Source organism: Cetorhinus maximus, chromosome 10, assembly GCF_964194155.1.
Source record: "Cetorhinus maximus chromosome 10, sCetMax3.hap1.1, whole genome shotgun sequence".
In the NCBI taxonomy this organism is placed as follows: domain Eukaryota; kingdom Metazoa; phylum Chordata; class Chondrichthyes; order Lamniformes; family Cetorhinidae; genus Cetorhinus; species Cetorhinus maximus.
In genome coordinates, this window is record NC_135888.1 from 102,347,211 (window position 1) to 102,359,587 (window position 12,377).

The 12,377-nt window shown below is 40.3% G+C and overlaps 1 protein-coding gene across 2 annotated transcripts in view; it reads right to left on the minus strand.

The window, feature by feature from the left end:
• The window catches only part of LOC144685897 (glucocorticoid receptor-like), a 141,964-nt gene that overhangs the window by 17,759 nt on the left and 111,828 nt on the right, over positions 1–12,377 (minus strand). For both annotated transcript variants that reach the window (XM_078550909.1, XM_078550908.1), the window contains exon 4: positions 1,504–1,620. In XM_078550909.1, coding sequence (XP_078407035.1) covers positions 1,504–1,620 — 117 coding nt within the window. The remainder of the gene's footprint in view (positions 1–1,503; positions 1,621–12,377) is intronic.

Consider the following 12,377-nt stretch of genomic DNA (forward strand, 5'->3'; position numbering starts at 1 on the left):
GATGTATGCTATATAATGTATAGCATAAAACAACATGCACACTGATTTATGGTGTTCAATCATGGCTAACAACATAATGCTCAATATTTCCATATTGTTGATAGCTTACAAAGCCTAGAGCAGGTTACCCGAGACTGCAAAATAGAGAAATGGAGGGAGCAGTGGGCTGGGGGAAAGACAAGGAAAAGTTTAAACTTGTGGGGTGATGGATAGCTGGTGGTCCAAGTCTCAAATGTCCATAGAACAGCCATTTAGAGTTCCTGGCCAGGCAGGAGAGAAAATGAGAGTAAAGATTATGAGTGAGAAGGTGGGAAACCAGGAGAATTTGCAAACCTAACTAAACGGAGATTCAAAGCTAAGAAAACCATGTAAACATGATTCACTCTGGGCGCAACTATCAGGAAGACCTTTGCTACTATGCCACCTAGGCAGGAGGTCAAGCTAGGAGGACTATTTTAATAAAGAGCAAAACTTAACCATAATACCAATGGTACAACAGTAGCATCATGACAAAAACTGATGGAATGAATTGTCAGAGGAAATATCAAGTTGATAAGAAATGCATGCAAATACAAGATGTTTAATGTATCATACACAAATAAGACTATTAACATTTTAAAAGTTGCGAGTGCTGTGCACTTCCTGCAGATACAACTCTGACTTTGTGCTTCAAGATTTTTGACTAATGCTCTTATGCTAACACTAATAACGCAAAGCCTCTATGTCAACGTTCCTGTAATGCTGTAATAAAGTCCCTGACAACAGATGGCACTGTTGCTCCTTCTTGGTGTTGTGCTTCTATTACCCAAAATTCAGGTCTTCCCATGGTACCAGCAGACCAAAAGTACAAGCAATCAAGTTTTTTGGTCTCAATAGCCTGAAAATAAAAACTCAGATTTAATGCTCTCCCGTTGTCGGCAGAACAAATGGTTGTTTTAACCCTTGACCCCTCTCTTCCTGCAAAGTGCTGGTATAATGCTCTGCCCGTTCCCTTTCACCGTGCCCTTAGGCCCCACTCTCTCCTGCTCTGCAATGTTCCCACTGCGGCTGCTGGTTAAAATGACTTTTCTCTCATCCTGTTCCTTTCTGCTTCATTCTCTGGATTGAAAGGCTCAGTCAGTAGGTCCCAGCCACTGCAGTATAAAATTCTGCAAAGCAGGTTATGTCTTGCATACTAATACACAGCTAACACTGAATTGGAATCTTCAAGCAGCCTACTGAATGAATTTGGTCAACAGGTAATCTCCCAAATATGATGACACTGCTCCTTTAATTTTGAGTAAGTTAACACTGCAGTGCATAGAATAGCACCAATGTCTGTTTCAATCTCAATCATACTGTATTGCACTTGCTGACACATCTAACAAAAACAAACTTGGATACTTCAAGCCAATTCATCCCACAGTTGGTGTAAATAACTTTTTATCAATTTGACCATAGCACTTTACTATGGTATGAACATTCTAAATTAACATTACTTCATGCAGATTTAATTAAATTTACCATCAAGATTCATCCCAGCCTGGAGGCACTTTCTAAAACGGCAAGCTGGGCAGTTCTTTCGGCGAATCTTATCAATGATGCAGTCATTCCTTCCAGCACAGAGGTAGTTATGCTGTCCTACAACAAAAACAGGAAAATAAAATGTTTGCGCACATCATTAGCATAAGAACTCAGGTGAAAAGGAAGGAGAAACACACTCCTGACACACACAAATTACAATTTACAACAACCTGTACTGGACATTACAGGTGGTGCCAACAATCACTTCAGACGTCTGGCTGAACACCTGGTTTACCAAGTTGTCCCAGTGAAGCCATTTTCTAAAAATAAATTTCCTATCTCCAATTTAATATGCGTGTTAATTCATGGCCTCCCAATAACATTACTGTCTACATGAAAACAATTAGGTAGGAGTGAAAACAGACTTGCTCACTAATAAAAGAAACAATGCAATCTTACAAGTAAGCACACCGTTACTCCATGAATGAATGAGTTTTCACACAAATTTCCAACACCGTATACTTTGTTATTGCCGGCTGTCAGCAGTAAAGAGTAATTTCAGAATTAAGGAGGTGGAGTACACAGTGCAGATAAGCACTTTGTATATAATACAGATAATGGGTCCTCAACAAGAAATGCTTGCATCTTTGATTGCTGTCTTTAAGATACCAAAAAACATTTTGCTTAATGTGATTAAACCCAAAAAGAGCTGAATTGGAATCCATTCAGAAATTTACGTATGGAAATATAGAAAAGATAGGGCACATTCAGCCCATCATGCCTGTGCAAGCTGAAGAGCTATGCAGCCTAATCCCACTTCCTAGTGCTTTGTCCATAGCCCTGTAGGTTATGGCATCTCAAGTGCACATCCATGTGTTTGTTTTTAAATGCGACAAGGGTTTCTGCCTCTACCACTATTCTAGTGAATTCCACCACTCTGCATTAAAAAATTTCCCCTCTAATCCTTCTGCCAACAACTTTAAATCTATGCTCTCTGGTTATTGATCTCCTTGCTAAGAAGAACGAATCCTTCCTATCCACTCTATCTAGGCCCCTCATAATTTTGTACACCTTGATTAAATGTAAAAATAAATATAAATGAGACTAAATATAAAACCACAAATTATCCAGTGAAGTTAACTATGCAGTTCTACGTTCATGAATCTAAGTTATAAACTGTCAGTTTTGGAGAAACATTTAGAAACCATAATTCTAGACAAAATCAACTGAACAAATGTGAATTAAAAAGGGACTGCCAGTATGAATTTGCTGAAGGTATTAGAAAAAAAGTGATATGAATTCTTTGATGAAGTAATGGAGAGACCTGATAAGGGTACTGTGGTTGATGTTGTACATGTGAATTTCCAAAAGGAGTTTGATAAAATGCCACATAATAGACTTGCTTGAAAAATTGAAGCCATGGAATTAAAGAGGCAGAGGCAACATTGATACAAAATTGGTAAGAGACAGAAAGCAGCGTGAACCGTGATCAATGGAAATTTCTCAGACTGGAGGGAGATATACAGTCATGTACCCCAGCGGTAGTTATTTAGACCTCTGTGTGTATTAATGACCCAGACCTTGCTATAAAGGGCATAATATCTAAATTTGCAGACAAAGCAGAACTCATTGTTGGGGAAGGAAACAGCTAAAGGAGTTCAATTGCTAATTATTAGTTAACAACCTAAATACCTAACATTTGGTTGTATAAAAGGGAAAACAGGTGAGACTAGTTCTGTCTGTGGAGAGTTTTAGGACCAGTAATAAAATTCTGTCTGAATGAGTCTGTCTTGGTTTTGGTCTTCATTTCCAAACAACTATTGGAGCTTAATAGTGGTAGCAGAGGATGGTTGTTGCTTGTAAGTAAAAGATTGTTAACTAAGCTTTCTTCAGACTGTATTTGGAGTTAACTTTAAGAGCAGAGTGGTTTGGAGTCACTCAAAAAAAAACATGGCTGACTCAAAACATAGAGTTTTGGGGTATGACTACCCACCAATGTTTTCTCAGAGTGAACCCTATGAGCAATGGAAGCATGAAGTAACTATGTGGACATAAGCTACATCCTTGCCAATGAGAAAACAGGGAATTGCCTTGGCACTTCCGTTACCGTACAAAAGTAAAACACGATGCGAAGTATTTTCAGAATTGGAGCCTGAGCATTTAGACACAGATGAAGGTTTGGAGATATTATTAGATTTCATGGATAAGATCTATCAAAAAGATGATTTATTAAGTGCTTACGAAGTATAGTCCAATTTTGACAAATTTAAAAAGTTGGAGGATAGTTCCATAGAAGGTTACATAATGGAATTCAGTAGACTAGAAGCAAAATTGCAAAGGTTCCGTCTAGAAATTCCCCAATCAGTGCTGGCATTTAAATTACTAGATTGTGCCAAAGTATCGAATATGGACAGGCTTCTGGTGCTAACAGGAGTTATGTTTGCAGAAAGACACACTGCTAGAACAGATTTTAGAAGCTCAAAATATCTCAGAAAACATTCCTTTTTGGCAGTGTTCATGGCGCAAATGAGCCATTCGGCAGTAAGACAGAAAATGGAGGACAATGTTAACGGGATGGCAAGATCATTTAGAAACAGAACGCAGGCGTCAGTACAAAAGGAGATTTGTAACTAGAAACAAAGACAACAAAAACACCCTTGACAATTATGGCAGGAAAAAAGAATTAGGGAATTACAACAAAAGAATGAACCCCAGAAACGCCCAGGGTGTGGTCAAATCGGTGTTTTAGATGCAATTCAAAATACCAATTTGCAATGAACTGTCCTAAACAATGTAATGTGTTTAAAATTAAGCATGAGACAGAAGACTCAGAAGATGGAAATATTGACCATAGAAAGGGCACTGTATTAGTTACAAGAAGTTTCAGCCTGGTGATGAGTGTCTTGGTTGCAGAGTCCTTCAACTGTGCGGATGCACATCTGCACTCTGCGGAATAGACTGGTTAAAATGCTACCTGGACTCCTTAAATGACAAAGATTGGAATAAGGTTAAAGAATTGGAGAGTTCCACCAGTTTTACATTTGGAGATAATAATATCCTAAAATCTCTAAAAAGGGTAGTGAATTGCTGTAAGATAGCTGGAGTCAATCATTTCATCAGCACTGATGTAGTGTCTAGCGAAATACCATTACTGTTGAGCAGGCCATTGATGCAGAAAGCACAAATGAAGCTGGGTATGGAAAATGACAAGACATTGTATTTGGAAAACCTGTGGATTTACATTTACGCAATCTGGACACTAGTGTATTCCTTTAATGAAACCTATGTTTTTTACTAAGGAGATTAAAGAAATGTTATTAGCGTCAGGGGATAGGAATTTAGAGGACAAAAAGCAAATGGTGTTAAAATTGCATCGGCTGTTTGCCCACCCTTCTTCGCAAAGATTAAAAATTTTTGCTAAACAATGGAGAGTACACTAGACTTAGGGGAGATAAGCAATAGATGTGATATATGCAAGAAGTACAGAAGTACACGGTCACAGCCAATAGCGAGTTTACCCTTAGCGAGGGATTTCAATGAAGTTGTGGCAATGAATTTAAAGGTGTGGAATAAAGAAAAGAACATTTTTATTTTATATTTCGTAGATTTGGCAACATGGTTTAGTAAGTCGACAATCCTGCACAGTAAAGAAAATAATTGTAGATCAGATAATGGAGAATTTGTATAGGGACCGGTTTGGGACCACCAGTGAAATTCCTCACTGATAATGGAGGGATTTTTCTAACAATGAGTTCCAGAATATATGCAAAAACATGAATATTAGTTATATATACAGCAGCAGAAAGCCCCTTCAGTAACGGAGTGTGTGAAAGGAATCACGCGGTGATAGGTGAGATGCTTCGTAAAATATTGGTGGTTAGACCAAGCTGTAAATTTACATCAGCTCTAGCATAGGCTATTCATGCCAAGAACTCACAGGAGATGGTTGGGGGCTATAGTCCATATAGTTGGTTTTTGGTAGAAACCCAAAAATTCTTTCAGTCCTGAGTTATCATCCCACAGCTTGGGAGGGAACTACGATTAGCTCTACCTTTTCTGAACATTTAAATGCACTACACACAGGTAGAAGAGCACTCCTTAAAGCCGAAGTTTCAAAGAATTTGGCGAGCTCTAAAACACAATGTATGACCATTAGAAACTATTTTCAATCAGGGAGGTATGGTATAACATAAAAGAGAAGGATATAATGAGTGGAAAGGCCCAGGAAAGATTATAGGTAAAGATGGTAAAAGTCATTTTACAGAATGGGAACCAGACTATTCAGATATACTCAGAGTTTGGTTGGCGCGGATTACAAATTTGTGGGTCCGGAAAGTGTTGTATACTTCCCACACCCTTATGTTGCACGATTGTGAGGACCAGGTAGGTGAAGTTGACGACAGTAATTCAGACGAACAAGATGAGGCAATTTGTCCCAGAGTACAACTGCCGAAAGCTGGCACTAAAGTTACAGAACAAAAACAGAATTACCTGGGAAAAACTCAGCAGGTCTGGCAGCATCGATGGAGAAGAATAAAGTTGATGTTTCGAGTCCTCATGACCCTTCAACAGAACTGAGTAAAATTAGGAGAGGGGTGAAATATAAGCTGGTTTGGGGGGGGGGGAGAATGAATGAATGTGGGGGAGAGAAGTGGTGGGGGGGGTGGTGTTTGTAGGGACAAGCAAGCAGTGATAGGAGCAGACAATCAAAAGATGTCACAGACAAAAGAACAAAGAGGTGTTGAAGGTGGTGATATTATCTAAGAGAATGTGCTAATTAAGAATGGATGGCAGGACACACAAGGTACAGTGCTAATTAAGAATGGATTTCCGGCATCCGCAGTTTTTTGTTTTTAACTAAAGTTACAGACTTGCCAGAAGGGGCCAATCAATGGTAGGATGTGACGATTGTAGATAGAGCAGGGGAGGCCACTGGAAAATATAAAAGCTGGTTAAATGTACAAGATAAAGGACAGGAGGTTAGGCCTATGGATTGGGAACATGAAGTACAAAAATGGAAGGCACGGAAACGCAGCATCAGGTCAGACAGTGGGTCTGGGAGAGAACATGCCCCTTAAGAAGAGATCGCGAATGGTTGAAAGAACATCTATAAATAGGAGAGGGAGATCAAACAGTGCCAGTCCGGAACGTGGTAGAGGGCAGGATACAGGACGAAGCTTTTTTATATCATGTGAAGTGGGCTTTGCTGGCTGGGCCAGCATTTATTGCCCATCCCTAGTTGCCCTTGAGGAGGTGGTGGTGGTGAGCTGCCTTCTTGAACCGCTGCGGCCCACGTGGTGTGGGTACGCCCACAGTGCTGTTAGGGAGTTCCAGGATTTTGACCCAGCGACAGTGAAGGAACGGCAATATATTTCCAAGTCAGGATGGTGAGTGCTTGGAGGAAAACTTCCAGGTGGTTGTGTTCCCGTGCACCTGTTGCCCTTGCCCTTCTAGATGGTAGCGGTCGTGGGTTTGGAATGTTCTGTTGAAAGAACCTCGGTGAATTCCTGCAGTGCATCTTGTAGATGGTACACTCTGCTGCTACTGTGCATCGGTGGTGGAGGGAGTGAATGTTTGTGGGTGTGGTGCCAATCAAGCAGGCCGCTTTGTCCTGGATGGTGTCAAGCTTCTGGAACGTTGTGGGAGCTGCACTCATCCAGACAAGTGGGGAATATTCCATCACCCTCCTGACTTGTGCCTTGTAGATGGTAAACAGGCTTTGGGGAGTCAGGAGGTGAGTTACTCATCGCAGGATTCCTAGCCTCTGATCTGCTCTTGTAGCCACAATATTTATATGGCTAGTCCAGTTCAATTTCTGGTCAATGGTAACTCCCAGGATGTTGATAGTGGGGGATTCAGTGATGGTAATGCCAATGAATGTCATGGGGCGATGGTTAGATTCTCCTGTTGGAGATGGTCATTGCCTGATACTTGTATGGCGCAAATGTTACTTGCCACTTGTCAGCCCAAGCCTGGAAGTTGTCTGGTCTTGCTGCATTTGGACATGGACGGTTTCAGTATCTGAGGAGTTGCGAGTGGTATTGAACATTGTGCAATCAGCGAACATCCCCACTTCTGACCTTATGATGGAAGGTCATTGTTGAAGCAGCTGAAGATGGTTGGGCTGACGACATTACCCTGGGGAACTCCTGCAGTGATGTCCTGAAGCTGAGATGACTGACCTCCCACAACCATCTTTCTTTGTGCTAGGTATGACTCCAACCAGTGGAGAATTCTCCCCCTGATTCCCATTGACTCCAGTTTTGCTAGCTTAATAGTCAAGGGATATGGCACAGACTGGTAATGTTACAAGGAGCAGAAGCCCATGACATGGAGAAATCTTAGTAGCTTCAAACAAATTAGATGATAAATTAACAAAGGATGCCAAGCAACAAAAACTACATAGTTGGGAAGAATTTGGGATATACATAGAGGTGCCAGCTAGGGTATAACCAGCTCTGTCTTAGATGGATATGCACGGAAAAGGTGCTTCCTGATGGAACTTATGAAGCTAAAGCCAGGCTACCGGCGTGAGGGTTTGAAGAAAAATTGGGTGACCGGGATATAAGAGTAGATTCACCTACGGCAGGAAAGTTATGCTGAAGATCTTTTTGGCTGTATTACCTACAAATGCTTGGGGCTGTAAGTCCATTGGTATTAAAACTGCCTTTTTGCAGGGACATCAGCTTCAAAGGGAAGATTTTCTCTATCTACTAAAAGAGGTGCCAAACACAGAAGGGACTCTGTGGAAGCTAAATAAATGTGTATACGGTTTAAATGGCTCCTCCAGAGTTTGGTATTTCTCAGTGAGGTCAGTTTTTTATTAAAGTTGGGCTGTCTTCAGTTGGAAGCAAACCCGGCAATGTTTTATTGGCACCATGAAGAGAAACTTGCAGGCATCTTTCTGATGCATGTAGATGATTTTTTGTGGGGTGGTAGCAGCAAATTTGAAACTGTTGTCATTAATGGGCTCAGACTGGAGTTTAAAATTGGAAGTCAGGCTTCTGGTGCGTTTAAGTACATTGGATTGGAAATCAGGCCGGGTGGATCACATGTCCTTTCACATCAACAATCCTACTTGGAAAACGTCAATCCCATGGTAGGGCCTCCCAGTAATATAGTGGCTTCTGAAACGGAAAAAGAGGAACTCAGAAGTCTAATTGGCAACACAATTGGCTAGGCAAACAAACAGGGCCGGATGTCAGTTTTGAATTTGAGCACTAAAATGAACGATCCCATGGCTGAAGAAATCATTTGGGCAAACAAAACATTGACAAAATTAATAATGGAGCCGTGTGTTTTGAAATTATCTTTGGGTGATCTTAGCAAAATGAAACTGTTTAGTGATGTGTCGTAGGCAAATCTATGTGATGGATTTTCGAGTGTGGGTGCATTTATAATATTTCTCATGGCGGGAGGGGGAGGCAAATACTGCCCTTTTGGCATGGGAATCTAAAAAGATACGAAGAGTTGTTAAAGATACATTGGCAGAAGAGACTCTCACTCCAGGTGAGGCAGTAGATATGGCATTCTTTATATCAAAGGTACTGGCAGAAATTTTAAATAGGAAAGGGTATTCAGGAATGGTACCTATCAAATATCTTTTCGATAATAAGTCACTTTGGGAAAATGTTCACTCTACAAAGTCCGTTAACGAGAAGAGATTATGAATTGACATTGCAAGCTTAAAACAGTTGCTCGAGTATAAGGGGGTTGCTAATATCAAATGGATGATTAGCAGCTACCAATTATCTGACTGCTTCACTAAAAGAGGAGCGAGCTTCAAGAAGCTGTTAGAGATCCTTCAAGAGGGACATCTTTTTCTTTAAGATGACAAAAAAGGAATACTCCTTTTGTGTGGACATATCTATACACATGTTCTCTTTTTTTTAAAGGAGGGGAATAAGGTCAATTTATTCAATGAAATATATATTGATTTATTTTGTGATTATGTAAACTTAAGGGTTATTTCTTAAGAAGAGGGAAATCTGTTGGGGAAGGAAACAATTAAGAGTTAATCGCTAATTATTTAACAAGTTAAGTACCCTTTTGGTTGTATTCAAGGGATAACAGGTGAGACTAATTCTGTCTGTGGAGAGTTTTAGAACCAGAAATAAAACTCTGTCTGAAGGAGTCTGTCTTGGTTTTGGTCTTAAGCTCCAATAGCTGTTTGGAAATGAACACTCATACGTAGTAAACAGTGAGAGTATAATAGCAGACTTCAGAAGCACAAAAACAGGCTAACGGGCAGAAAAATGGCATATGAAAATTAACGCAGAGAAGTGCAAGTGATGCATTTTTGAAGGAGGAATGAAGAAAGTAATTTAAACTAAATGGTGGCAATTTTAATCAGGGTGCAGGACCTGAAGGTTCCCACACAAAGATCTTTGAAAATGGCTGGACAAGCTGCTATGGCTGTTTTTGAAAAAAAACACATTCAGGATGCTGGGTTTTATAAATAAGTTATACTAAAATCAACAAATCACTGGATCCACCTCAGCTGGAGCATTGCGTCCAATTCTGAAAAACCACAATTTAGGAAGGATGTCATGGCCTTGGGGAGTATACAGAGGAGATTTAACAGAATTACACCAGGAATGAGGGAATTTGGTTATGTTGAGAGACTAGAAAAGCTGGTGGTGTTCTCTTCTGGGAATAGGATGTTAAGGGGAGATAATTGGTGGTAAAAATTCTGAAGTGCTTTGACAGAATAAGGAGAAACTGTTAATTTAATTAAAGTAGAAATATTTTGATATTTGATTATAGTTAGTAAGGTTGTTAGTTTCAAAGTGTACAGGATGCACATTAACCCAGAGACAATAGAAGCTTATGGTGAAACCAAAGACAAAGATAAAAGGGGCCCATGTATTATCAATATGATTGGGTAGACTGGAGGAGGGAAAGTGTGTGAGAGAAAATTAAAGAGGACTTGCATTTCAACAAATTGCCCAGGCACTCTAATTTTTTTTGGAGGGTATTTTGCTGGAGACTGAATGAAGATGAACTGAAGAGGCAACATGAAACTAGAGGTCACAAATTCCACCCTTGGAACACTAAGGTAGTAAAATTCTCAAATGTACTGTGTAAACTGCTGCTGAAGTAGTGTAATATCTTTCTTATTTGAAATTAAAAATGACCATGATTACTAACACACTGTCAGCCTTAAACAATTGCCAAGAGTCAAAAAGGGCTTTTCAGAAAGCAAAAGAATGAGGTGAAATAAGGAGAAAAAAAAATCTAATCCAGTGAGTTATCATGATCTGCAATGTGTTGCTTGAAAGGGCGCTGGATGCAGATTCAGTAGTAACTTTCAAAAGGGCACTGGATAAATGTCTGAGGCTGAACCAGACTATTCACAACTTTGGTGTCATATTTGACTCCAATTACATACCCCTGCCATCACTAACACCATCTCTAACATCACCCAACTCAGCTCCTCCTAGCTCATCAGCTTCTGATACCCACATCTCTGCTTGTGTTACCTTTCGACTTGACTATTCCAACACACTTCTGGCTGGCTTCCCATGTTCAACATTTCACAAGCTGGAGGTCATCCAAACCTCTGCTGCCTGTAACCTAACATACACCAAGTCCCATTCTTCCATCACCTGCTCACTGACCTAGCTCCTGCTTAAGTAACACCTCAATTTTAAAATCCTCATCCTTGTTTTCAAATTCTGTGACCTTGCCCCTCCCTATCTCTGTAATCTCCTCTAGCCCCATAACCCTCTGAGATTATCTACATGTATAGACTGGGAAAACCAAATTAACAACAATACTGTGGCGGAAGAATTCCTGGAGTGTGTATGAGATGGGTTTTTTTTTGGCCAGTATGTTGAGGAACCAATTAGGAATTTTACTACCAGATTTGGTATTGTGTAATGAGAAGGGGTTAATTAGTAATCTTGTTGTACAGGGTCCTTTTGGGAACAGTGACCATAACATGATAGGATTCTTCATTAGGATGGAAAGTGAAGTAGTAAGATCTGAAACTAGGGTCCTAAATCTAAACAAAGGAAACTATGAAGGTATGAGGGGTGAGTTGGCTACAATAGATTGGAGAACTTCATTAAAAGGCATGACAGTGGATAGGCAATGGCTAATATTTAAGGAACAAATATATCCATTGCAACAGTTCTACATTCCTTTCTGGTGCAAAAACAAACCAGAAAAGCAGCCTAACCATGGCTAACAGGAGAAATTAAGGATAGTTTTCGACCCAAAGAGGAGTTATATAAAGTTGCCAGAAAAAGTAGCAAGCCTGAGGATTGGGAGCAGTTTAGAATTCAGCAAAGGAGGACCAAGAGTTTGATTTAAGAGGGGAAAAATAGAATATGAGAGTAAACTTGCAGGGAACATAAAACCAAACTGTAAAAGCTTCTATAAGTATGTGAAAAGATTAAAGACAAATGCAGGTCCCTTTCCCGGAGAATTTATCACAGAATCAGAATCACAGTGCAGAAGAGGCCCTTCGGCCCATCGAGTCTGCACCGACACGTGAGAAACACCTGACCTACCTACCTAATCCCATTTACCAGCACTTGGCCCATCGCCTTGAATGTTATGACGTGCCAAGTGCTCATCCAGGTACTTTTTAAAAGATGTGAGGCAACCTGCCTCCAGACCGTCACCACCCTCTGGGTAAAAAAGTTTTTCCTCACATCCCCCCATATAGAGAATGGCAGAGCAATTAAACAACTACTTTAGTTCTGTCTTCACGGATGAAGACACAAATAACTTCCCAGAAATGCTAGGGAGCCAAGGGTCTAGTGAGGAGGGGGAATTAAAGGAAATTAGTATTACTAAAATAGTGCTGGAGAAATTAATGGGACTGAAAGCTGATAAATACCCAGGTCCTGATGATCTACATCCCA